Source organism: Felis catus, chromosome B3 (genome assembly GCF_018350175.1).
Source record: "Felis catus isolate Fca126 chromosome B3, F.catus_Fca126_mat1.0, whole genome shotgun sequence".
In the NCBI taxonomy this organism is placed as follows: domain Eukaryota; kingdom Metazoa; phylum Chordata; class Mammalia; order Carnivora; family Felidae; genus Felis; species Felis catus.
In genome coordinates, this window is record NC_058373.1 from 33,465,711 (window position 1) to 33,492,911 (window position 27,201).

Genomic DNA, 27,201 nt, shown 5'->3' on the forward strand with positions numbered 1-27,201 from the left:
ATGGCGGGCTGCGGGCTCTGTTTTTCGCTGCTGCTGGCGGCAGCGTTCGCCCGCCAGGCGCAGGCCCTCTGGCCATGGCCCCAGTACATCCAAACCTCCGATTCGCACTACGCCATCTTTCCGTACAACTTCCAGTTCCAGTACCACGTCAGTTCTGCCGCGCAGCCGGGCTGCTCCGTCCTCGACGAGGCCTTCCAGCGCTACCGCGACCTGCTCTTCGGCTCCAGCTCTTGGCAGCCTCCTGAACCCACAAGTGAGTCGGACCTGCCCCCGCCTCGTTCCCGGCTCTCAGAGGTCCTGCCCGGGGGCAGCTCGCCAGACCTCCTGAGACGCCCTCCTTTTGGCGCCTGCCCAACCCTGTCGTCTAGTCACAACCCTCTGGCCTCCACTTCCTCCTGCGCCTTTTCTCCAGCCGTCATCTCAGCGTCCCCAGCTCCATTCTCTACTTCGCTGAGCTGACTTCTGGAGCCAGGATTTCTCCGTAATCCTGTCCCCTGGTTCTGTTTCACCAAGAATGCCTGCCGCAGGACTACAGTTCAATCTGGATATCAAATTGCTGAAAGTACTGTGCCGGGAGACATCGAAGGTGATCCCTCCGACCGTGTGCAAGTGTCGCAGGGTCCTAGTGAGGCTGTGACTAGGACTGGGGAGAGGACAATAGAGCTGACACCAAAAATTGGCAAGATAAGACATTAGAGATGAATTGATCTGTGCAAAATTACATAAAAGTGTCTGACACATAGCATGCCCAGTGAGAGAAATCAGAGAACACTTCCATAGGGAAATGAATTTTGAGCAGCCACTTATTGTGGGGTGGTGGATGTAATTGGCCAGGACTGAAAGACTATTCCAGAGAGGAAGCAAGGCTTGACCAGAGGTACAGATGGTTCTGATTGAGCTCAAAGTGCTTTGAGGGTGTGTGTCTTGAGAGTGGGGAAGAATTGTTGCATCCACAGGACTCCTGAAACAGAATGCTACGGGCACCAGTGACAGTCACAATAAAGTTTATTACAACGAGAGGCAAGGCCGACCGATCGGGACCAACACTCTTGATAAGAGTGTGGCCCCGAACAGCCGGGGTACAGAGTTTTTAAAGCCGATCACATCGTTTTATCATTACCTGGGAACAGAACAGAGAAACAGTTCCCAGATGAGTTAGAAACAGTTGCCAGATGAGTCAGAAACAGTTATGGAATGAGGTGATTATTTTAGACTTTCTGCCGCTAAGTTGCAACCAGTGGATCTCCTTGACCTTGTCTCTGATGCTCTTTTTTTTGAGCTTTTGTTTCCTTCATTAGTAAAGCCTGATTCACAAGAGTATGAAGTATGATTTACAAGAGTAAAAGCAAGGCTGTTATCTTTTGACCTTCAGTTGTCAGAACAAAGTTGTTATCTTTCAAGCTAAGCGTTAGCCCTACAGTACAATTTAACCCTTACAGAATGAGGTTGGGGAAAGCGAGACTGAAGTCAGGAGTGCTTTGGATATTGGTTTCATCTAAAACAGAAGGGGCTGGCAGCTTTCTTTAAGTCAGTTGCTGAAAATTGTGTTTGAGGATTATTATTTCACAGCAAATTGGTAAGTAGAGTCAGCAACAGATAGGGATACAATTCTACTTTCTGGGCTTAAAATTTAGAGTTTCTTGAAACTATTTTGGAATTTAGTTCTCAAGTGACGATGTATAGGTGTTAATGGGGAAGCCATATTTATGATTGGGCCATATGATTAACATCATTTTGTACTGTGTTTCAAGTGCGATTGAATTACTTTTGCAAATGTTCTCATTTGGTTTATAGAATTAAAGGCATTTCATTAAACAGATGGTACTGAGAGAGTGACAGATAATTGAGGCAAAGAAATAAGAGTCTCAGCATCAGGGTAGTTCTCAACTGATAAGATGGATTAGGCTGGGGAGGATAAAAGGGTATTGTGTGTGTGTGTGTGGTAGGTCACGTATTTCTCTGAATCCTTTATGACAAGTAATGCCTTAGACAAGATTGGCCGTCAAAGTGTTTATTTTGGTATAGAGCAGTTAGGGCCTGACTTGTGCAAGAAAAAAAAATTGTCATCTAACTGGTATGTGCCTGTTCCAGTGCCAGGCACTCTGGAGGTTACAAGAAAAGTATGCTCAGAAGTAGTAGGCTTGGGCGCCTGGGTGGCTCAGTCCGTTAAGCATCTGGCTTAGGCTCAGATCATTATCTCTTCGGGTGAATGTGAGCCCCGCTTCTGTCTTTCTCTATGCCCCTCGTGGGATGCCCTCTCATTCCCTCTCTCTGTCTGTCTCTCTCTCTCTCTCTCTCTCTCTCTCTCTCTGCCTCTCGTTCACTTGTGCCCTCTCTCTTGCTCTGTCTCAAAAAAAAAAAAATTAAAGTTAAAAAAAAAAAAGTAGGCTCAAGCTTTGCAGTCCAGTTAGAGAAATATGAAGCAAAAGGACACAATGTATTTTAAAATGCCCAAAAGATAATTAGAATGTTTGCCACTGTTGTATAAATTAGGATAATTCCTGTATTTCTAAATTAAGCCTTTACCTCCATTGCTATAGGTCTAGAGTTTAATGAAGAAAATAGAAATGGGGATAATATGTGACAATGGGTCCTGTAAATTCTCTAATAAAAGATTTAGAGACAGATAAGAAACTAAATAAGATGTTTATTTCAATTTGTTACCTTACTGTGAATGAATGTGCTGTATTTGAGGGTTCTTATCCCTTGAGACATAATGAAAACTGGTTTGGATGAACATTACCAAAGACACAGAAGTAGCTTCCTTCTTTATTCTTCTTCTGGAGTCTTTCCTTTGAAACATTAGTTTCCTGGGAGGCTTTCAGATGGCTTGAACTATAATCCTTCTTCTGCAAAAACAAGGATGAATCCCTGGAGGGGAAAGCAACATCAGCAAGGCCCACCAGACCATATTTCTCTATGGGGCTGATTTTAGGAAAGAAAACAACATCCGCAATTTAAATCTTGGCTGACAGCTTTCCATCTTCTTCCACCTAACTTCCTTGTAGGTTCCGGGCCAGTGTTCTTTTTAATGTAGCACAACTTCTGGTTTTGATCTGAACCTGGAATTCAGTGGAATCCATACTTCTCTGAAAAACAAATCTCTTTTTGAGGTTTGATTTGATTCTGAATTCACCTTCAGGAGTTAGCTGTAGTCCACTGATTGCTGAATGGTCTAGGAAGGTGTTTAGTATTTGCTACCTGTTTTTGTTGTTAGAGGTGTTTCTGCCAACTGGAGGGTGTGTGTTGCATGTTGTTAAACCTGTTAAATGGAATTATTTTAAGCTCTAGATACTTGAGTGAACTTACCTCCCTGTTTTGATTATTGAGCCACATCTTGTTTATGACTCAAAATCTGCTTCCTTGGGATGGTACCTATCTGACATTGCCTCGAATGCATTTTTCGGGTACCTGGTGGAGTTGATAAAGCCCAAGTTTTTCAGGTAAAGTGCTAAGTCTGATTATGCCATTTGGCTGAAGTCTTTGCTTTTCTGAAACTAGTTGATTGAAGCTGTAGTATTTAATGGTTATTAGAAGTTTGCATCTAGTTGTGATATTCACACACTCATACCTGTGAATTACTTAAGATACCATTGTCCCTGAACAGAATAACTCCTTTTATTCTAAAATAGAAGGAAGATTATCATGTGACTATCTGGATCCTTCTGCAATCATTATCAATATTTGATTTGCTCATCCTCAGATATGAAACAAGTGACTAGTTAGTAAGTGGCATAGTTTATTACAACCTAAATCTCCTAAAATACCTCCTTTGGCCATGCCTTCTATTGCGATGCCTGAAATATAATAGATACTTAATTATTTGTTGGATATATTAAAAGGGCTACTTTGTATAAAGTAGAAAGTGCCATGATTTTTTCTATTTCTAAGATCATCATAAAGGAGATGATTTGCAGGTTTCATTTAGAAATGATTGACTTTCAAGTTTTAAATTTGGAGTATTAGCATGTGATTCCAGGGAAAGGAGGATCACACTATGCTGTGGTCCCAACTGGGACTAGTCTTCTCACAAACTTGGAGATGCCTTGGAAGTGCATCTAGGGAGTGTAGGAGGGAAACAGATAAGGTTGGGCAGCAGGGGTGGGGAGCAGGAGCAATGCTAATTAGTGCTGCACTCTAATTGTACTAGTGGCTATGTACACTTTAACCAAGGACAGGTTATTCCTGCGAAGCCTTGATGGCCCCTAAGTTTATTGTTTTAAAGCTAAGAGGAAGAAAACCATGCAGGAAGAGTGTTTTGCAGTTGAGTTACTTTTCTTGTGAAGGGGTATGTGGAAAATGGAGGAATATATAAGGAGGAGAAATAGGAAAATTTGGAAGGGGATGGGTAGCAGGAGCATAGTTTTTGTGAGGGCCAAAATAATTGTGCTCCATGTTGAATTCCAGGGCCTAGACTAACTTGGCCACCACCAGCCTCTCTTCCCACAACCTTGTGTTTTCTTTATTGTTAAATCATAATATTTCCCCAATAGCTTGGGATAGTACTGACTCCACAAAGCTCATCTTGGTCAGGATGTGTGTGGGTAGCCTCGGCCTGGTTTATGAAAAATTCAAGTCTCATCTCCTTGAGCTATCATTGCTCCCCCTGGATATTCTGCTTGAAAACCTATACAGTAGACTCAAGATTTATTCAGGAGTCAGCCAGAGAATACTTAGCAATCACTTGTTTAACTATGTGCCCTCATGCAAATCACCTAATTGCCAAGTAGTTGCTGCTCCTTTTTTAATCCTTCTACATTCCAAGCATTTCTGAAGATAACAGGGAGATAGTGATGAATGTTTTTACAATCTTTGAAGGAAGATACAGTAGAAGGAAGAACTTGGTGATTTTAAAATAAAACAACAAAAACTAAGTCTAAGCCTCAGAGCTGCCGTTCCTCCCATCTGCTTCCACCTGACTTCCTCATCTCCGAACAGAAGAGTGAAGCAAGGCATTGCAGGTTTTTTGCCGATTGGTACTTTGGTTTTGTGTTCTGTTTTTATCAGCAAGTGTGAATTCTTTTTTTCTTATGGCTGCACAGTTTTTTACTGGGGCTCATTGTCGATTTCTTAGCCTGTTAAAGGCATAAACCTCAATCCTTTTCCTGTGGATTACACAGAAGAAAAGGAGTTTTGTTGCCCACCAGTACTTCTTTTAGAAATGAAAGAGGTTACTTTTATGTTTCTGCATTTTCCTAAATTTCCTCTGCTGGCCCTGGAAATAAATGAGAAGTCAATATGCATCACCAAGAGGTTTAGCCCGTTGGATTAGGAGTTTTCTCCCACCTTTGTGGGGCCCCTGACAGCAAAGTCAGCTGACTAGAGGAGGTTGGATCTGTAGAGGTGATAGTCTTATGTGTGCAGGGTTTTCTGTGATCTGCCTCAAGGTTTATACATCTATAATCCATCATAATAGAGAAATGGATTTGCTTTCCTTCTCAATTCCTGGCTATAGTGAATAAGACCCATTCCTGTGTCAACTTCTCTTTTTCATTTCCTTTGCTTCTGTTTAAAGCTTTTGTTATTGCTTAAGCTTAGCTTTGCACTCAGCCCTGATCCCTAGCCCAATAGTGTGCTATTGTTATGTCCACTTCCTGAAGGTGGTTAGACTTGGGTATGGTGTAGAACTCTTGTCTTTGGAAGTGTGTGCTTGGATGCGGGAAGTTTGGGCGCTTACCACCTTTGGTGTCAGTAGGCAGCCTTCCCTTTTGTGTAAAGCTTTGGGAGCAAAGGAGATGGCTTATCAGGTACCTTGTGTCCTAGATGAAATAACTATTGTCATATTTGACCTTGTCTTGGTAGTAGCTAGTACTAAGATCCACATTAGTGGCTTTGGTCTTTGGACTAGAGCCACAGTCCTAGTTTGATTCAGAGTTCTAAGTTCATGTCCCTTTTATATGTTAAAGTCTCAGCCTATTTGCCATACAGAGTGACATCACACAGTAGTGGAGCCTTCAGGCTCCTGTGAGAAGCTCATGCAAAGCCCTCACAGAAGCTGTTCCTATGGTGTGGTTATCCCACAAGGCACCCGGATGCTGGGCTCCTCCGGCAAAGTGGCAAAACTGACTTTTTAAGAAAAAGGAAGTAGAAGGTGGAAGGAAACTAGCATTTATTAAAGAGTGTCTGGCGCTTGCTATATGTTATGCCCTTTAATCTTTGCAGCAGCTCTGTTAGGTTGGTGTTATCTCCATCTTTGAGAACTGAGACTCACAGAGGCTAAGCAACATGTACAGGGTTTCACAGCCAGTAGTGGTGGAGCAGAAATTCCAGTCAAGTCTGTTTGTCTACAGAGATTGTGCTCTTTTCAATGTGCAATCTTAGGGCAATCTACTACTTACAAATATTTTCACCAAGTATTGTACCAATTAGCAATTTGGAAAACTACTGGCCTTTGGTAGGAGTAAGCTTTGATCATACTTTAGCATTAATTACTTCAGATAATAACTTCTAACATCTAATTGCTTAATCATTAGCACTCACGTTATGAATGTTTTGATCCTGGGCCCATCATTATCAGATTCCAGTAGGATTTCTGGCCAGCTTCCTTCTTTCCATCCATCCTTAGTACAAGTAGTATTTATTAAGCAACTATAATTTGTCAGCACTTGTCCAAGAATATGAATTGAACTGTCCTTGTCCTTAAAGAATTTACAGTCTCTAGAAGTGGGAATACAGACCTACAGTAAAGTATCAGTAAAGTGATTTTTGCTGATAGATACAAAGTGCTTTAGGAACACCTGGTCCAAGTGTATGTGTTGGAGTGGAGGGGAGAGTACATTCTGAGAAGACTTCCATTAAAAGCTGTCCTGTCATCTTTGAAAGTAGTAGTTGATGGGGACACAAGTAGTAATCCACATGGGAAGAACTGTACATGGGAAGAGCTATCAGGAAAGAAGCCTTCATGTCATGTATTTGAGAAACTCAGTCACTGGTTGAAGCACACAGAGCTAGGGTGGATCAGCAAGTTAGCTATATGGTACAGAAGCTTGAGAGAATGAGTTGGAACACCTCCAGGGGACAGGAAGATTCAAAAGGTGACCATGAGAGGGTGTTAAGGTGTTGTTGGGTAACTGCTATGCTAGAATGTGGGTTAGTTCTTCCTCTTGAGTGTTGAAATCACCTAGGATGATAGTCAACCTTGGAATGGAGAGGAAGACTGGAGACCAGGTTCCAAAATCTTGGGTAAATAAACAGGTGACTAGGATGTTGCAGAGTGTTGGTGGCAAGGAGAAGCCCAAGATTTTACAACTGAATGTCATGGGCCAGAGAAAAGAGGTGTTTTTGTTTTTTGTTTTTTGTTTTTTGTTTTTTTTTTTACTTGATGGTAGAAGCTAGATGCCCTGGAAGCAGTTGAGAAGAAGCTGCCTCTCAGAGCAAGTTGTAGGGGAAATAGTATTCCTGGGGAGAGCCTTGCTTCAGTTAAAAGGAAATAGACTCAGGATGTTGGTAGTTCATTAACCATGGAACAGGATTCCAGAGGGCTTGTGGAGGTGGGTGATGTGTAGTCCAGGTGGCTTGGTGGAGGAGAGGAAACAACATTTATAGGAATGGGGGTGTGGGTCCAGAACAGAAATGAGCAGAGGTGTCTATATACTGGGCAGAATGACAAAAGATGGTAGCACTATGACATCGTAGATCCTCCTATTGGATTGCCATGAAAATAAGCTCCAGAGACCAGCAAGAGTTCATATGCCTGGGAGAATTTAATATATGGTAAAGGAAACATTTCTAATCAAAAGTGCAAAGATGTTTAGTCAATAAATATGTGTGGATGATTTGTTATCCATTTGGAAGACATAAATTGAAACCTATACCTCATGTCAAACACAAAAGTAAATTCCAGGTGGATTAAAGGTCTAAAGATAAAGGCTATGTCATAAAATTATTAGAAGAATATTAAAAGAATGTTCATATGGCCCCAGAGGCAGAGGAAGGCTTTTTAAGCAAACAGATAAAAGAAAAGACAAACAGATTTGACTACATAAAGTGAAAGCTAAGCAGATTCGACTACATAAAAATCAAAGCAAGAGAGCCATAAGGTTAAAAAAATAAAGGACCAAATGGGGGAAACACTTGCAATCTTAAAAGACAAGGTTAAACTCTAAAAGGAGCTCTATAAATCAATAAAAAATTTTTTCAAAGTGCAAAATATATGGCCAGTAAATGCTAAGTGATTCTCAAATTCAGTCATTATATTTAGAATACAGTTGAGGGATGCCTGGGTGGCTCAGTCGGTTAAGTGTCTGACTTTTTAAAAAACTTTTTGTAAATTTGTTTATGTTTAGAGAGAAACAGAGCACATGAGCAGAAGAGGGGCAGAGAGAGAGAGTCCCAAGCAGGCTCTGTGCTGTTAGCACAGAGCCTGATGTGGGGCTCAAACCCACGAACTGAGATTATGACCCGAGCTGAAGTCAAGAGCCCGACTGAGCCACCCAGGGGCCCCTAGTGTCTGACTCTTGATTTCAGCTCAGGTCGTGATCTCACAGTTTGTGAGTTTGAGTCGGGCTCTGTACTGGCAGTATGGAGCCTGCTTGGCATTTTCTCTCTCTCTGTGACCCTCCCCTGCTCACTTGCACATTCTGTCTCTCAAGATAAATAAACCTAAAAAAAAAAAAGTAAAATATGGACAAAAAAATGGTGTGTATATATATATATATATATATATATTTTTTTTTTTTTTTTTTTTTTTTATCAAGCTGGCACAGATAAAAAGGAATTGAGACAGTCTAGTTTTGGAAGGATGTGAAGAGATGGGCCTATGTATGTTGGTTCAGATGTAAATCAGTACAATAATTTGGAAGAGTAATTTGGCAGTGTCATTAACTGAAAATTTTCATATCTTTGGCCTCGCATTTCTACCTTTAGGAATTTTCCTGCAGAAATCCCTCGACAGGTGCTTTAAAAAAGAATATATATATGTGGGGTGCCTGGGTGGCTCAGTTGGTTAAGCATCCAACTCTTGATTTCAGCTTAGGTCATAATCTTATGTGTCATGAGTTTGAGCCCCGCTTTGGGCTCCATGCTGACATTGTGGAGACTGCTTGGGATTCATTCTCTTACCCTCTCCCTCTCCTCTCTTTCTGCCCCTCCCTGGCATGCACGTGCACTCTTTCTCTCTTCTCTCTCTCTCACACACACAAAATAAATAAACTTAAAGAAAAGAATGTGTGTGTGTGTGTGTGTGTGTGTGTGTGAGAGAGAGAGAGAGAGAGAGAGAGAGAGAGAGAATATTTACTAGAACATTGCTTATAAGATCAAAAACTTAGAAGGATTCCATCATGTCCACAAAGACAAGTTAGGACTTTGAACTTTTTAAAGTATATTTCAAAAATGGAATTTTATTCAGCATTTAGAAGTAAAGATTGTAGATCTATGTATATTGACCTTAAAAGATCTACAAATTATTGTGGTAAGTGGAAAAAAGTTACAAACTAATATGTTTAAGATCTCATTTTTGTTTCAAAAGTAATCTATATATTTAGGAAAAAAATTGAAAGACTGTGCAAAATGTTAACCAAAGTTATCTTTTGGGATCTAGAATTACAGGGAATTGCTCTCTTGTGGGCAAGGGGTGAGGAGAGAGGAGAACAGATGAAGTTTTAAAAGTAGAGGAAAAATGGAAACTTTTAACTACAACATTTACAAAAGAAGATGGAAGGGAGAACATTCAGGATTTGTTTTTGGGCTAGGTAGATTGCACTTCTGATTAGGTATTAGTAGTCTCTAAAGGATGAAAAGTCTTGGGACTTGTGGGAGGAGGCACTGTGGTCCAGACTGAATTCAGCAGCACTATGGAGAGGCTCTAGGCTCGGGGCAGTTGGGTTCTCAGACTCCTACTTGGATAAGAAGTTGGATAGGGGTGGCCTTGCCTCTTCCCCTATCCACAACAATGTACTTTTGCATTGGCTACTTCCCAACCTTAGAGTACCTTTTCTTCTCTTGGTAGCCTGGCAAACACCACCTCAGGGTTCAAGGTTCTGCTCAGAGGTCCTCTCTAAAGTGAAGCATCCCTTCCTTTGTGGAGGTAGCTGTAATATCTACCCTAGCCCTATCACACTGTTTTATAATTGTTGTTTGTTATTTGTCTCCTACTGGACTCTGAGCTCCTCAAGGGCAGGGACTAGGGCTTGTTTTTATTTTTAACTGCCCCAGCACCTAGCATGGTTCCTGATGTAGAAAAAAAAGCTCAATATATTCTGGTTGGAATGAAGAGATGAGTGGGAAATGAATGATTTCTAGGAACTTCATTAGCCTGAATATGGGGAGAGAAGGCCTGGATGTGACGTATGTAAAGGTGGAAGGGGAAGGGGAATAATACAGGCTTGGAGAACCGACACTGGCACCAGCCTAGGAGAGTACCAGGACACAAGGCGGGGGGGGGGGGGGGGAAGGGGGGGGCACGGTACACCTGAAAGAGTAGGAGGGTGCCAAAAGCTGGGTTTACTTTCCTAGTTTCCACTCCAGAAGCCAAACCAAATGCCACTTTATAACCAAAATGAATGTTTTCTTTATGCTGCTAAAATTCTGTGAATTAAACTCACTGATATGATAGAAATGTTTTGATTCAGGGAGGAGCAGGTTGGTGCAGGGAGAAGCTATTGGGCACTGAAGTAAAGACATAGTTTCTGGGTACCCTAATGCAGGAATGAGCTCCCCCTTCCAGCGAAGTAAAAAGACCTGAATCTTTGGATTAATGGACCAAGGGTCTTCAAAGTAGTGTCTGAAAAGACACTTTCTGTGTGCCTGTGTGTCTTCTTACCATTCCCCACCCTAATTCCAGGACTTCACAAACACTAGGTGTGGGTGTATAGAAGTAATCTCACCATTAACTATTTGCCTTTTATGCCTGATTATCATGTAGCACAAGCATTATGCATACATAGCATTAAATGTGCATTTTTTAATTCTAGCATCATTCATTTTTTCAGCAAACATTTATTGAATGACTACCGTGTGTCAGGCACTGGAAATACAAAGGCACTGAGATTGGTCCCTGCTGTTGAGGAACTTACAGCCTCGGTGAGGAGATAGACAAATAAACAGCATATATGAAGATAAGTGTTGAAAATATATGTATACATTGCTTCATAATCTCATAGGAAAGTCTCTTAGGAAAGGGTGGGGGAGTGATAGAAAAGTTTTATAAAAGGAAACCAGAGCTGTTTCATAATTAGGTGAGATGAGGAGGCAATGCAGTTTGCTTCACTTGGAGGAAGCAATATGTGCAAAGAAAGGTATGGAGAAAATGTGGCATTTCAGGATTCTGTAAAGAGTTCTTTGTGTTGCTGTGGGACTCCCTGCACGGGATCCGAGCAGAGATCTTCATTTTAAAAGATCACAGAGGATAGTAGATTGAAATGGGTATATATGCAGGGAAAGCAATGGAGAGGTTTTGTAGTCTTTCAGGGGAGAATTTATGAGAGGCTAAATTAAGGCATTGACCCAGTGGAGGTGGGAAGGTGGTCATGATTTTGAGATAATAAGGATTTTGTAGTTATAAGACTTAATTGGGTCTTTCTTTTTCAGTGCTGTAATCTCAGTGCTTAGCACAGTGTTTGACACATGGTATTCAGTCGATAAATATGGGGTGAATGAGTTTTTAATGTACACAGAAAGGTGGGAGAAGGAGGAGGTTTCTGTCAGGATAAATCAATAGATGATACTGTTATCAAACAGAGAGAAGATCATCCAGGAAAAGGAATGAAGAGTTAGTTCAATTTCATATTTAAGATTTGAAGGGCTTCTAAGCCATTTGAGTGTAGGCCTGTGAGCCAAGTCCCAGAAAGAGTTAGCACGGAAAGGTAGATTTGAGAATCATCAACCTACTGTGGGGTGGATGACATTGCCCAAGGAGAGTGTAAGTGAAGAGAAAAAGAGAAGTCTGGAAGCCTGGAAACCCCTGGGAACACTAGCATGTAGGGGCTGGCAAAGGAAGGGGAGAATGAGGAAGCATATTCAAAGAGAGCTATGTCCTCTAAGCTACGGAGTTTAGTTTAAAGAACATCAGGGGTGTCTGATGTTGCCAAAAGGTCCTAGAAGAAGTGAGCGGCCACCAGAATATTACCTGTGTGACAGCAGGGATTTTTGTCTGTTTTGATCATTGCTGTGTCCCCAGCACTTTGAGAACAGCCTGGCACATAGTAAGCACTCAGTAAATAACTGTTGAATGAATGAATGAATAAACTGAAAAAGATCCCTTGAATTTAGTTACTGAACCACAGACCCTTGGTGAAGGCATTTTCAGAGGAGTGGTAGAAAAGGAAGCCATATTATAGTGGACTAAGGAGTAGATAGGATGTCAGAAGTGGCTACCAAGAGAGGACTAAGCATGGCCAACTCTGTGATCACTTATGTGCTGGGCACTGACTAAGCCCTTTACATGTATTGACTCATTTAATCTTCCCAACAACTCAGTAAGGTAGGTGCTGATCATGATCCCTATTTTTCAGATGAGGAAGCTGCAGCACAAAGAGGGAAAATAACTGGCTCAGGATCTCATAGCTAGAAAGTGTTAGAACTAAGATTTGAACCCACATCTGTCTGGCTTTGAAGTTCAGCACCTAACTGCTCAGGCTACATTTCCTTTAGAGTTTCTTTGGGAACAGTAGGCAAGAGAAAGAATCTGTTGGAGATAACATGGAGTTGAAATCAGGAAGACTTGCAAATATTTGAATGCTGATGGGAAAGAATCAGTAGAAAGAAATAACTTGAAGATTTAGGGGAAAGGGGAAAGCGTTTATACAAGAGGAGCCTCAGGAGAGATCCAGAGCACAGGTGAAAGGAAACCCCTTCCACCCAGGTAGGAGAAGGTAAAGACCAGACATGTGTTACAGGTGTTTTTGTCAGGAAGGAGAGGGGAAGGTAGAGATGGATGGGAGTTCTCTTCTGATTGTCTACTGAGAGTAAAGCCAGTGGTGATCAAGTTACAGGCTTGAAGAAAGTGGCTCAAGTTTGAAATAGCTGTTGCAGAGAATAGAAGAAAGGAGTGGTAGAGATGGGAGATTTTCAGGGCAGCATCAAGGGCCCAGCCAAGTTGACAGATCATGATTTTATAGTGACCAAATCCTATCATTACATGATTTTCTCTCTTCCCTCCAGCAGGATGCAGTAGCCAGGGTCGGTGCACAGAAGGCGGATGTGAGATTGATCCAGAGTTGAGGGTTTTGTTCACTGCATGCAGTAGAATAAAATGATAGGTTGTTAGGAGAATTGGCTAGATTGTGTTTGAAGTGAGAGATCAGCACACCCAGGCTGAAGAGAAGATGGGAGAGGACTGAGAACAGTAGAGTAATGGAAGGGTTATGGCACTGGCATCTGGAGAAGGTTCAAAAGTGGGTAGAAAAAAGGTCTCAGAGTTCCACATCCAGATCTGACCTGTGAGGAATAGGCTAAATTATGCTAAAAGGGGAGAGGTGCCAAAGGTAACTAATTTTTCGTTACAAATACTTCTGTACTATTTGAATTTTTTTTATCTTCTTAAATTTAGAAAAATGCAAACTGTTCAGTGAACCAGAAGAAAAGAGCAGGTGTACATGAAAGCAGGGCGATGAGGGAGCCGTGGAGATAGGAGGTACTGGCCATGGAATGGGACTCTGGAGCATATTATCTGTGTGTGGAGTCACAAAGTACTAACTCTTCAGAGGAATAGCTGGAATCTGGTCCTACCTTGCCATTATTTACAGGGGAGAAAATAGTCCTGAGATTCACTCAGCTTAGCAGCAGCTGAACCAAAACAAAACCAACCTTTTCTGATCTCCCTGCTCAGTGCTCTGTTGGTCATGCTTCTTCCTGAGCACTTGAGACTTCAGAATTTCCTGTTGTCCCAGCCAGGCTCATTGTTGAGTGTTCCGGGCCATGTTTCCTACACCTCAGTTCTTCCCAGTGCAGAGCGTGTGGGTGCATATAGAGGCAGCTGGCCTGTCCCTTGCCTATTTCCTGCTTGCTTCAGGGTAGCAACTTGGAGGCGGAAAACCACAATGATGATACACTGTTTATATCCTTTTAAGTGACCCAGTGTCCCTCCTGTTTTGCCAGTTCTCACATTACCACTGCCTCCAGACCTTCCCCCTCATAACTTGTTTAAATAGCAGCCATGATTCTGTATCTCCTTTATCAGCCCAAACCCAAGTGAGTCACTGAGAGCATTTAGGATAGGGAATCTTCACCATAAGATTAGTGGCAGGGGGCGGAGGGATAAGCCCTTAGTTAGGGGCATTGTTCTAGGGGAAAAAATCCTTTCATTTTCATTTTCTTCTTCATCAGGTCTTGTAAGGAGTCTACCACCCTCCCCCAAAGGGACTATGGATTTAGAGAATGGCCCGCAGGTGTGTTTTAGAAAAATAAAAATATACTAACAACAAAACAGAAGCTAGATGTTTTCTTATGTTCCAAGCAATTGTTCAGATAAACCTAGTATTTGTACAGCCTCTCGTGTCATTAGGACAGTGACCATGGCAGTTGTACACGGATAGTTGTGATTTCTCCTCAGCTTGGTAGCCTGAAGTCCACGGAATTAACACTTAAAGCCCAGGACTTTTGCCCTCTTTTGGATAGATATGCAGATGATCCCTCCTCCACACAATGATACTGGGGCACTGTGATGTGTGGGATTGGAATGGGGGTGAGGAAGAGAGGGATGAGGGCATAGTTTAAGGAAGAATATTCTTTTGTAGTTTTTTTCACTCCTCCCTCTCAGTTAAGTCCTCCTTGGTCTTTGGGGTTTGTAGAGATGGCTTCTCTGCCTGGGGAGCTTGGGAGGGCCCTACAGATTCTGCTTTGAAGGTAGTTTCTGCCCTGACAGTCTGGTCGTCCTGTCTTGCTGGGGATGAGTTTTCAGGGTTTAGAATAGAGTAGTGAGTTGGCCTGGCCCAGAGTAGCCTCACATTTCCTTTTCCCTGCAGGATTTAGGCAGGTATTAGTTTGGGATACAGGTTATTTACAGGGAGGGGAAAGAATGCATTTGCTTATGGTGGTAGGAATGGGCTCCTTATTGGCTTGCTTCTTGGCAAATCTGTGAGCTGAGATGCGGCCATGTGGTAGTGCTCAAGCAGTTTGAGCTCCTTGAAGGCTTCCTTGAAATGGCTCAAGGCTCTTGGATTCCTTGTGCCTAGAGATGGATACCATAAGGGATCCAGTTTGGTTCTGAATTCTCACCCTGCCTTTTTCCAGACTATCCTATCCCTGACTTTGTGGTTCCATAGGAAGTCATGGTTGTGGTGGTACCAGTGTGGATGTATGTGGCCCCAGAAAAGAATAGAAAGGGGCACATTCGGGTTCAGGCTTGGAGCTGTACAATCAGAACCACCTCAAAGGTCACAAGGAAGAACCCTTAGGAGGAGGAGGAGAGACAGCACTTTAGTATCTTGGCTTTGGCTCTTTTATTTTTTTCGGTGGGGAGGGGTGGCATCTGTAGAACTATGCTCAATGTTGGCTCATACTGGATGGCTTCCCACTGCTAGACAGAAGTCTGCCTCAGACAGAGAACCTGTTTGGGAGAGGGAAGGAAGCAGGATGGGATGGTGACCGTGTCCCTTTGCTGGGGCACCAGCTAGATTATCTCAGGCCTCCTTTGCATAGGAGATCCTTCTGTCATCTGCTTCGTGTGCTTGCATCAGCTCCTGAGCTTTTACAAAATGGGAAACCCTTCACCTGGAGCCCTCAAGAACAGTGCGACTTCAAGTGACAGTCTGAAGTGAGAGGGGAGGTACGCCAGAATGTAAAACTATTCCCTTCATCAAAACAAATGTGTAATGAAAAAATGTTAGAACTGAACAGTGTGTTTATTCTGACATAATTGATTTACATTCCAGCATTGTATAAGCTTTCTGTCTATCAGTATCTTTCCTTTCAACCAGTAGCACAGTTTGCAAGTCAGCAGCTAATCTGCAGACCACACTTTGGGTAGAAGTGCTCTCGAGCTGTCTCTAGTTTAGAAGCAGTTGTTGAGGTGTCGGAATCATGTGCTTACTGTACCCAAACTAGAAATAGAGAGCCCTGGCTACAAAGAGCTGCTGCCAGATCTTTGATACATGGGTCAGGGCGGGTTATGGGAGAGAGGGCAGCACAACGAAAATGAAAAAGTTGAACAAGTGATGAGGCAGTGTCTGTGGCAAGGGTAAATGCCCCGTCCTCCCTTGCCTCTCCCCACACGCATGCGAGCAGAAGGGACTAGGGTTAGGGACCTTCCTATGAGACCTTGGTTTTGCCTGTTAGCTTCTGGTGACAGGTCAGCCATGTTGAGTTTACCCTGTCCTTGCAGGAAAACAGCATACACCGGAGAAGAATTCATTGGTTATCCTTGTGGTCCTTCCTGGATGTGACCAGCTTCCTTCTTTGGAGTCGGTGGAAAATTGTAAGTGCCACCCCGTTCCCTGTTCTAGAAGAGGAAGCACTTGTCTGGGGATATAACTCTGGTTGTCCTGGCCTAAGCTCCTGATGCTAGGCCCAGAGCCCTCCATGACTGTGGATACCCAAGGTCACCAAGTGCTGAGAGACACAGAGGGGAATCTTTTGTATGAACTCTAACCACTGTCTGAAGGTTGACTGTGGAATGTCACATTGGCTTTTCACCGAGTCCCATAGGACACTTGTCTTCTGAACTGCATATAATTCCAATGCCATTTTAGGAATTTGCTGATTTTCTTTAAGAGAAAAGGAGTTTTTGGGCATGACTAGAGTTTTTGGACATAATGATTGAAATAAAGCCAAATCATTAGCACTGTGATGCCTCCGTGCCCCTGAGCAGCAGCAGTTGGGAACTTCTCAGTCTTCAAAGTGAACGTTCTAGTCTTGGCTTCCTCCTCTCATTCTTGGATGAAGTAGCTGAATGAAACCTGAAAATGAAGGGAGAGGAGGGTGATTACAAAGGCTTTGGGAACATTGTAACCTGGACACATGCCTCCAAGCATCCCTGTCCCCTTCATACTCTCAGCTAAGGGCTGGTGGAAACTCATGTTTCTGGAGGGGGAGGAAACTGAACCACAAGGCAGGTGGTGTTTTTCTGCTCTAGCCAGACCCTCATCATGCATTATCTTTTAAGGCCTGCAGAGCTGCTGGGTGACCTCCCTCTCACTCTAGTCCAAGGCCTAGCTGACCTGCAGATGCTCTCCTCTGGGGATGTCTCCTCTTTGAATGGAAAAAAAATGTGATTTTTCTGCTGTTTTTTAATCCAAGGATTTACACAGAACATGTGATCTGTAATCTGAGAGTAGAATCCTTAACCAATGGAGTCATTTCTGTCATTTCAGACACGCTGGTCATAAATGATGATCATTGTTTCCTCCTCTCTGAGACTGTCTGGGGAGCTCTCCGAGGTAACATGGGAGCTGATGCTGGGACGGGGAGAAAGGGGTGATGTGGGAAGGTTGGCATCGGTGGGTTGGGAGAATAGGGCTGAGGGTCCGGCACATACCCCCACTTTAGGAAGCTTTCTTTACGGAGATCAGTTGGAGTGTTTCCCGGTCTCCCTGAAGGGAGTGTTCTCCTTACAGCTGTCCCAAGAAATTGATGGGTGTCAGCCTGGGCAGCGGCAGCAGTGGCCCTCCTGGGCAGGTGCTCTGGGGCAGCAGTGAGAGGCCCAGCAGGCTGATGCTCGGTGCCGCAGGGGACAGGCTGCTTGGGAACCCCACCACAACACTGCCCGTTCGGCTTTCACTAAACACACATTATTAGAAAGATGCATTGTTAAGGACAACCATATCACAAGAAATAGATAAATGTCACAAAAGAAGTAAATAGTAGTAAAACATGCAGAACTAGATTATTTCAGGAGAAATGAAGACTTTCTTAGCTAACAGGTGAGGGGCTGTGCCCTTCCTCTTGGTTTACTGAAAAGGTATTTGGTCCTTAGATATAGACTTAGCCAGATACCTCTACTACTTTTGTAAAACTTCTGCTGGTGAATGAGTAGGGAAATTCTAAACAGAATTTCAAACCTTGTTTTGGTCTGTCTTTGTTCACTTACCCCTCCTCTTCCCTCTCCTGTGTTTTGGAGAAACAGCATGCTGATTCCCCTTTCTGCTCTCTTACACCTTTCATGCAGGGGCTAATGATTAGTCAGGTTGAGATAAGGGAAAATCTGGGACTCCAGAATTTTGGGTGTCAGAGTCAGGGTAGAAAGAAGCCAAAACGGTATAGAAGCAGTCTGCCTTGAAGCAGATGCCGAGTGACTGTCAAGATTTCAGATTCTTTCATTCTGAAATTTTGAGACTCTGGAAATCCTTCACAGGGCCTCTGCTAGGTTTTCAGAAGAGGGGCTTTAGCTGTTGAATCCATACAATGCTCTGGACTCCGCATGCCTGCCCTTAGGCCTTACCAGAATCTAGGAGTCTGTGTCCACTGGACTGGGGCATTTGCTGCCTACCATACTTCAGCTCTCTCCTTATAGCTGGTTTCCTTCTCAAGCTCTGAAGAGGAAAGGTGGATGATTCTTTGTCTTCTAGGTCCAGCCGTGGACCCAGGCTCCTTGGAAACTTAAGCTTATGATCACTTTTTCACAATTCAATCTGGGATAATAGAAGCGGCAGTAGATTGAGGACCCTTTTTTCTCTGTTTCCTTAGCTCCTGATCAGTATTAATTATGGAAAGCCTTAAATGTGTGAACTGGCTTGTCCCTGCACCTCTCCACACAAGCACACATCTTGGCCTCTCTTAATACTCTTGTGAGTTCAAGGCTTGGAAATTATGGATAAGAGGCTTGTGGGTTTTGAGGGTGTGTTCAAGGAGGGGTACTAATCTGCTACCCTTACACTGCTACCTCCCAAAATAAAATACAGAGTAAAAATAGCTACCGGCTTCCTAGTATCCCCTTTGCATCCGTGTGAGACTCATTAAGCCCGTACTACACCTGCTTTTATTGTGTGCCCAGGCATTCTCCTCTGCCACATTGGGAACCTTCCAAATGGGTGCATCTTTTTCCCCACCTCTCTAAGCCTTTACCCTGCCTCTCTACTTCCCCATAGGTCTGGAGACTTTTAGCCAGCTAATTTGGAGATCTCCCGAGGGCACGGTAAGTGGGGGCCCTCCAAAGAGGCTCCTTTTAAATCTCTGGAGTTGTCTCTCAATGTTGAGAGTCCAGAGAATAACTTATTGCCTTACACAGAGTCCTGGTGGCTCAAGATGGCCCCAGCAAGAGTTAGAAGGAGGTGTGGGTAGAAACTGGTTTGGTAGATTTGGCCTGTTTGGAATCACTGTAATTCAGTTCCCCTGAGTAATGACCTTGAGACCACACTGTTTTAAAGAAAATAAACAGGGGCGCCTCGGAGGCTCATTCGGTTAAGTGTCCAACTCTTGATTTCAGCTCAGGGCATGATCTCACGGTTTGTGAGATTGAGCTCTGCATGGGGCTCCACGCTGAAGTGCAGAGCCTGCTTGGGATTCTGTTTCTTCCTCTCTCTCTCTCTCTGCCCCTACCTTGCTCACGCACATGTGTGCGCATGCTCGCTCTCACTCTCTCTCTCTCTCTCTCTCTCTCAAAATAAATAAACTTAAAAAAAAAAAAAAGGAAACAGATGAAAGTGAAAATCCAGAATTTGTAGGCTGAGTGGTGTGTGGGACAGCTCTATATGGCTAGTGTGGGACTGTTACTCTCTGACAGGTGCCTCCTGGTGGTCATTGAGGTAGAGATGTGGGGCATTTGGAGAGATAGTTATTCTACAGAACAGTTATAGATTGGCTTTTGAAAGATTAAGAGACTTTTCCTCATCCCCCCTCCATTCCCATGGTGAGTTCCCTTTGAATCCTGACTGCTTCAATGTTTGATCCACACAGTTCTTTATCAACAAGACTGAGATTGAAGACTTCCCCCGCTTCTCTCACCGGGGCTTGTTGTTGGATACGTCTCGCCATTACCTGCCACTGACTAGCATCCTGGACACTCTGGTACCCAGGCCTTAAGGCCATCTTTTCCCTTAGTGTTCTGGGGTGTTGGGGCAGGGATAGGCCAGTTGCCATATTCCTAAAGAGTTACAGGGGGAATGTATGTAACTTTAGGAGCTCCTCAGAAAATGGAAAAGATGACCCGCTCTTTAAAAAAAAAAAAAAAAAAAAAAGAAGGCTTTAAATCTATCCCACTGGCTACTCTGGACCAACCAATGTCCAGGTTATCTCCAGGAATGCAGAAGGTGATTTGGGGAATTGGTTTTTTTGACATAGCAGTTTAGCTTAGGACAAAGTCACAGGAAAGATACTCAAACATAGCTGGCGATGTTCCTATTTTGAGTTTCATGAGCAGTCTTATCTTACAGTTGCTGATCCAACTCATGTATCTACCTTTTCCTTTGCTCCTCTGATGGAATGAAAGCAGTAGACACATCTGTCAGTCTCGGCTCTGAGGTTTATAGGCTATGAGATAACTAAATTCAACAATAGACTTCACAGTTCGGATAAACGTTAGTCAGACAACCTAAAACAAATGGCAGGAAGAAGTATTAGTCTTCAAGGTACTGTGGTGCTTTTGGAAGACCAGTGTACCACATCGTTTCAGCCATCCTTTCGGTGTGGCTAAAATTCATTTCAAAAAGAGGAGGCGCTGCCTCTGTCAGCCATCTTCGGATGTGCCTTGGCAGAAGAAGGAATGTGCTAGGTCTTCCCTCTATGGCAGGCACTCCCTGGTCGGAAGATTTGATAGATAGACCCTATGAACACTTATCAAGAAGCTGGGGCAGGCTGGGCCTATTGAGGTATGTGGAGCAGCCTGCCTGTATGTCTACCTTGGGAAAGTGGAGAAGCTGTGGTGGGCTCATAGCATGTGCTCTGGTCTACAGGACGTCATGGCATACAATAAATTCAACGTGTTCCACTGGCATCTGGTCGATGACTCTTCCTTCCCATATGAGAGCTTCACTTTTCCAGAGCTCACCAGAAAGGTATGTCTCAATTTCTCCAAGACCAAGTTTATGAGCTGATGTCTGAGCCTGACTATGGCCCTGCTGGCAAGGACACTGGCTCTCATCCTAACCAGCCAGTTTTAGAGACATACTGACTTAGAGGAAGGGCACTGGATTTGGAATCAGGAGACCTAAGTTTGAGTCAAACTTTGCATTAATTTTCACTGTGACAACTAGGAGATAATCTCTCCTGGTGTTGTTTGTTTGTTTATATTCTGTTACCTACCTTGTCTCACTGGCATTTTGACACTCAGATAAAGCAATAGATGTGATAGCTTTGTGGGAAATTCTGATAAAGGTCCTTGGAGATAGTCCCTGATACCAAAGAGCTGTGTAGGTTGGGGTGCCCGGGTGGCTCAGTCAGTTGAGCGTCCGACTTCGGCTCAGGTTGTGATCTCGTGCTCTGTGAGTTCAAGCTTCGCGTCGGGCTCTGTGCTGACAGCTCAGAGCCTGGAGCTTGGTTCGGATTGTGTCTCCCTCTCTCTCTGCCCCTCCCCCGCTCATGCTCTGTCTCTCTCTGTCTCCGAAATAAATAAACATTAAAACAACAACAAAAAAAACCCGTAGGTAGATTTTCTGATATCCAGGGAGTCCTGAAGGCATTTTGAGTGTCTTCTACTCTGCTAGCCTTCAGGAAGTGAGATTGTTTTGGGTGTCTCTTGCCTTTCAGGGGTCCTACAATCCTGTCACCCATGTCTACACAGCACAAGATGTGAAAGAAGTGATTGAATATGCACGGCTTCGGGGTATCCGTGTGTTGGCAGAGTTTGACACTCCTGGCCACACTCTGTCCTGGGGACCAGGTAAGAATAATGTCGGATAGAGGGAGCCTACTGGTCCCCCTCAGTGGGCTTCAGGGCATTGACTCTTGGATGTGGTGTGCCTGGCCTTGGTCCCTGGAAGAATGGTTTCCATCAATAACTTCCACCTGGGAATTTAGATAGGCAGAATTTATTTTGGACAAAGGAGGCCACTTCTTAGTATTAACCTCTGGGCAGATTCTTCTCAGATGCCTTTGTCTTAATGATGCTCTTGCAATTTGTGCCCTAGAGCGGAAGAAAGATTTTGTCAGTTTGGCAGCATCAGGCTCTCTGCTTTCCTGCCTAAAGGCAGTAGGAGAGCAGCCTTTGGGAGCAAGAGTGACCCCTGCTGGAAGCAATATGTCAAGGCAAGAGTGTGTATGTTGATGGCAGTCTGGCTGTAACCCAGACTCATGATAGTGAATATATTTTTATTTCTTTGACTGTGACTAAAAGTTCATGGTCACCAGTGTATGTGAGTGCTTGATGTTCCTACTTATGTGCATTGCAGTTTTCATGAGCACAATATCTTACTTTGTGCAACTTAATGTCCTTAAGTATATGACTGTGGGGGGCGGGGGGGTTTCTATGTATTTGTGACACTTATGTGGGGTTCTTTGTCGGCTTAGGTTTCCCTGGATTATTGACTCCTTGCTACTCTGGGTCTCGTCCCTCTGGCACCTTCGGACCAGTGAATCCCATTCTCAATACTACCTATGAATTCATGAGCACATTTTTCTTGGAGGTCAGCTCTGTCTTCCCAGATTTTTATCTTCACCTTGGAGGAGATGAGGTTGATTTCACCTGCTGGTATGATCCCCTTTGGTTTTCCCATTGCTGCCTGTGTGGAATTGCTCACTCAGAATAGAGGTTAGCTCCTGAGAGGCTACCTATCTCAGGTACTCCTCAGGGGCTAACTTCTGAGAACAGTCTCAGTCCAGATGGCTCAAGTCTTAGGTCTTTCCTCTTACCCCTGTATTGAGGCCCTACCTGATTTTGGCAAGGTTGTGAATATGAAACTATCCCTTCCTCCTGTTATGTCCTTGAGATACATATGGAAGAACCAGATATGGGCACAGAATTGTCCTCGGAAAATCTAGGATAGGGAAAAATAATTCCCACTTTTGAAGACTTAAAATAGTCTGGTTGAAGAGTGAAGACACAGGTGAATTTGAGAATACTATATGCAATTTTTTTTTTTGTAATTGTTTACTAGGTATTAAACTGTAAGATTCAAACCCTCAGATTTACTTAGCTCAAGAGAGGTTGATGGGCTTCTCTGAGAAGTGGGCACTAGAACTGGATCTGGGGAAATAGTTGGCTTTTTTGAGCAGTAGAGGAGGGAGAAAACATTCCAGGAGGAAATGTGAGCAAAATATAAACGTTGTTGGGGGAGGGAAGTGCAGCAGGTAACAGCAACACTTGTACCAATCTGGAATAAAGAATCAATCTTAAGGGAAAAGCAAAATATGCGTGGATAGGGGGTTAAACAGAGAAGCCAGAATCCAGTGTGCCAGAGCCCCAAACCAAGACCTCAAACCCACATGCTGTAGTCGAGACAAGTTAATGTGCGTTCTTGTTGAGAGTTTGAATTTAAAGCTCTTCAGGTCCAAACTCATCCTTTCTCAGCCTGTGTCAATGGCCCCCATCACACAGCTTTGTTCAGCCACACCTGCCGTATTTAGGGGCTCTGAGATCCAAAGTTGATTAGTTTTTCAAGTGAAGAAAAGAAGTTGTGGGAGGCCAGGTGACTAATCGCCAAGTTTTTGAGGCTGTTGAAAGAATTAATCTCCATTTTCTCTTGGGATTCAGGAGGTCCAACCCAGATATCCAGGCCTTTATGAAGATGAAAGGCTTTGGTAATGACTTCAAGCAGCTGGAGTCCTTCTACATCCAGACGTGAGGAAGGAAAGAGGGTGGGCAAGGTCCCTTGGGATTACCTCCTTATGGGGTCCTCTCTTTTCATACCAGGACCAGGCCCTGCTTGACCACCCTCTGGGCCCCTGAAAGGGTACTTTGTTCTATCCTTTCAGCTTTGGAGTAGTCAGCTCCCAACTGGGGAAGACACTGCCCAATTAGGAATGGGCCCCTAGCCAGCCTGAACCCCTACTGGCACCAACAGCCTAGAACCTGTTTGAGCTGACCAGACCCTTTCTTTACTCTCCAGACTGCTGAACATCGTCTCTGCCTATGGCAAAGGTTATGTGGTGTGGCAGGAAGTGTTTGATAATAAAGTAAAGGTGAGCCAGGGGCATAGAGAGAAGGAGCCACCTGTAGTGCTTCCCTTTGGTCTCTCAACCCTTTCCTGCCTCTGCACAAACTGGTCCACCTGGAGTTTAGATTAGGCTTTACTGTTCAGAGCACCGGGGGCCATCTCTCCATTTTCTCCTCCAGAAAGGTCACAGAAGTCTGAGTGTCAGACTGGGTGTGAGTGTCAGAGCTTCTGTCTATCTTCCCTCAGCACAAACTGATCAAGAGTTATTTCTGCTGCTGGGTTACTTAGGATTCCTGAGACTGGCATGCTGGGTTGGATTTTCCTTCCTGAGTCATAGACTAAGGTCTTCCAGGTCTGGGAGCAGGGCTACCTTCTTCATTTTTGATCAGTTAGAGCCCAGCCTCTTGCCAAATGGAGGGGTTCTATGGGAACTTTATCTCATCCTCAGAAACATCTGGGGATTCTTTGACATGGTAGCTCTTGACGAGTCTCCTGGGCCCCACTGCTTGCCTCCCTTAGCTTACAGCCGGTATTACTATCTCATTGTGGACAAGGAGGCTGTAGGAGGACTGAAAGAGGAAGCAGCTGGGAGGACTCCTAGGACCAATAGAATCCCTGGCTTCTGCACTGGGCTGGGAACTCAATAGTTAGGAATCATGGAGAAATACTTTGCTGCTCGGGAACAGAGCGGCCACATACCCCTTGGCCTGGTTTGCTTGCATAAGAATGTGGGCCAGAAATCTCCTCAGCTATGTGCCATCACTGCCATTTGACCTTTTGTGACAGGTTCCTCCAGATACAATCATCCAGGTATGGCGAGAAGAGGTACCAGTAAATTATTTGAAGGAGCTGGAGCTAATTACCAGAGCTGGCTTGCGTGCCCTGCTGTCTGCCCCCTGGTACCTGAATCACATAACTTATGGCCCTGACTGGAGAGATCTCTACGTGGTGGAGCCCCTGGAATTTGAAGGTGAAAGCAGGGAGCTCTCCTAGCTGACCAGATCAGGCTGGTGCACAGAGCGGGAGACAGCAGGGTCTGGGCTAGACCTTTCAGGTTAGATGAGATGAGCTGTTTGAAGAGAGGGCTACATTGGGAAGGTGGTAGAAAGCCTAGGGTTACTCCCCTTGTTCCCAGCAGCCTGTTGTTGCTTGTTTTCTCAGGTGGCGCTCAGCAGAAGGCTCTAGTGATTGGTGGAGAGGCCTGTATGTGGGGAGAGTATGTGGACAGCACAAATCTGGTCCCCAGACTCTGGTAAGGGTTTCCTGAGGACGTGGGTGCTGGGCTTGTGGGCATGGGTTCTTCTTTATAGACTCATTCCTGTTCAGTCACCCCCAGCAAGTACCTCCTGAGAGAAGGCCTGAGAGAAGGAGCATTGGAGTGATCCTTCTGTTTGTACATTATACTCACCTACGTAACTTCCACACGGGATAAGGTTTGTTATCCTCACTTCACAGATAGAGACAGTGAGGCCTGGAAAGCACAGATGACTTGCTTGGGACCCAGCACTTAAGTTCATGATTCCTGTGATAAGACTTCCTTAATGCTGTTTTCCTAGCAGCTTGACCAGGCCTGGCTGGGTATGCAGATTGTACATTCTGAGAACACCTGTTGCTCCCGTCAATAACAGTTCGTGATGCCTTTACAACTTACTCTGGTACCATATCTTTGGGAGAGGAGGAGAGTGGGATCAATGATGTGTACCTTAATGACGATGGAGCTGAGCCCTAGAAGTCCCTAGGAGCCCTCCAGCCAGGTTGTTGCTCTGAATAACCTTGACCGTGAGTCTAGGGTGCCTAAATAAGAGAGAGTAGCCTGTGGGTGTCCAGAACCTTTGCAGGGAATGTGGGAGCCAACCTGGTACACAACCCTTCCCTCCAGGCCCAGAGCAGCAGCCGTTGCTGAGAGGCTATGGAGCAACAAGTCGGTGACTAACCTGGACTTGGCCTTTAAACGTCTGACACGGTTCCGCTGTGAGCTGCTAAGGTAAGCAAGCAGGCCGTGTTGGGGCCTTCCCACAGTGGTGGGCAAGTGGGGGCTTACTGACAGGAAAAGAATACTAGTAATAACTAATGCTGACAGAGGGTTACTGTGTAGCAGGCACTGTTCACAGCTCTCTATGGGCATTATCTCATTGAATCTCAACCACAACTCTGTAAGGTAGGTAGTTTTATTCCCACTTTAGAGATAGGCAGTGAGGCACAGAGAAGTTAAGTAACCAGTCCAAAATCACTCAGAACCAGGATTTGATCCAAGCCAACTTCAAAGTCTATGTGTTTAGCCATGGTTATGCCTTTATGGACTCCTGTGACACCTGTGCCAGTGTTGGGGATGGGCCTGAGTAAGGTGGTCATTTCCCTGTTTTATTTATTGACTAAGTCTTGAGGACTTGGTGGATACAGCCTAGTGCTGAGCTGAGAGCGAGCCATGGCAAGGTCTAGGCTTCAACTATCTGTAATTCACTGGGCAACTTTGAGCCTGTTCCTTACCATCTCTAAGCACGTTGCTCACTTGGATAATAAAGGAGGCATGCCCAGAGGTCCTCTATGGAGATTGGTCACATCCTGGAATTGGTGAAGCTAAAAAGGATTTCATGTCCACACCTCTGCAGGGACAGGACAGCACATTAGTTCCCCACTGCCACTGCATTTAGAGCATTTGAGCCATTAAAGGTGGGCTCAGTGGGCCAAGAACACTAGGCACCCCTTAGGCATCAACTCTTTTCTAAAAGTACTGAGTTATTTGGGACTCGGGTACAGAGATAAGCAGATTAGAAATAGGGATGTGTCCCCCCAAATTCCTGGATGTCTCTGTATCAAAATCACCTGGAGCGCCTGTCAGATTCTTGCCAACACATGACCCCAGTCCAAGCAAGAATCTCTGGAAATGAGAGATACCTGAGCAATTCTGGTGTACAGGGGCAGTTTGAAATCCACTGAAATAGGAGAAGTCGGGGGGTGGGGGGAGACTGTTGGTTGTGGTGGAGGTGTTGCTGGGGCCTCAGACTGACTCCTGTCTGAATGGCTCATCTCGCCCTGTTTCTTCATGTCCTCTTGCAGGCGAGGTGTCCAGGCCCAACCCCTCAATATAGGCTACTGTGAACAGGAATTTGAACAAACCTGAGCAGCCCCAGGCACTGAAGAGGGTGCTGGCCCTAGGAGAGTGGTAGTGGGGCCAGGCTTCCACTGCATCCCAGCCGGGGGACGGAACCCCTTGCCTACATGCCCCTGTGCATGGAGAGAAGGAGGCCAGTGTTGGCACTAGCATCCAATAAAGAGTAATGTGGCTTTTTTCCATAATGAA

General features: G+C 44.5%; 1 protein-coding gene across 5 annotated transcripts; it reads left to right on the top strand.

Moving 5' to 3' along the window:
- On the top strand, positions 1-27,201 carry HEXA (hexosaminidase subunit alpha). Of its 5 annotated transcripts, NM_001278835.1 has the most exon segments (14): positions 1-253; positions 16,259-16,351; positions 17,247-17,312; positions 18,960-19,006; positions 19,768-19,878; positions 20,763-20,864; positions 21,556-21,688; positions 22,315-22,495; positions 23,498-23,584; positions 23,853-23,925; positions 24,687-24,870; positions 25,062-25,152; positions 25,780-25,884; positions 26,958-27,021. In NM_001278835.1, coding segments are annotated over 14 exon segments (1,590 nt in total).

Excerpts from the sequence above, each read along its gene's own strand:
- HEXA (XM_045058686.1), top strand. The coding sequence starts at position 17,262 with ATGATGATCATTGTTTCCTCCTCTCTGAGACTGTCTGGGGAGCTCTCC. Across the intron at positions 25,153-25,779 it reads AATCTGGTCCCCAGACTCTG|GCCCAGAGCAGCAGCCGTTG; the intron begins GTAAGGGTTTCC and ends CCTTCCCTCCAG. Across the intron at positions 25,885-26,957 it reads TTCCGCTGTGAGCTGCTAAG|GCGAGGTGTCCAGGCCCAAC; the intron begins GTAAGCAAGCAG and ends GTCCTCTTGCAG.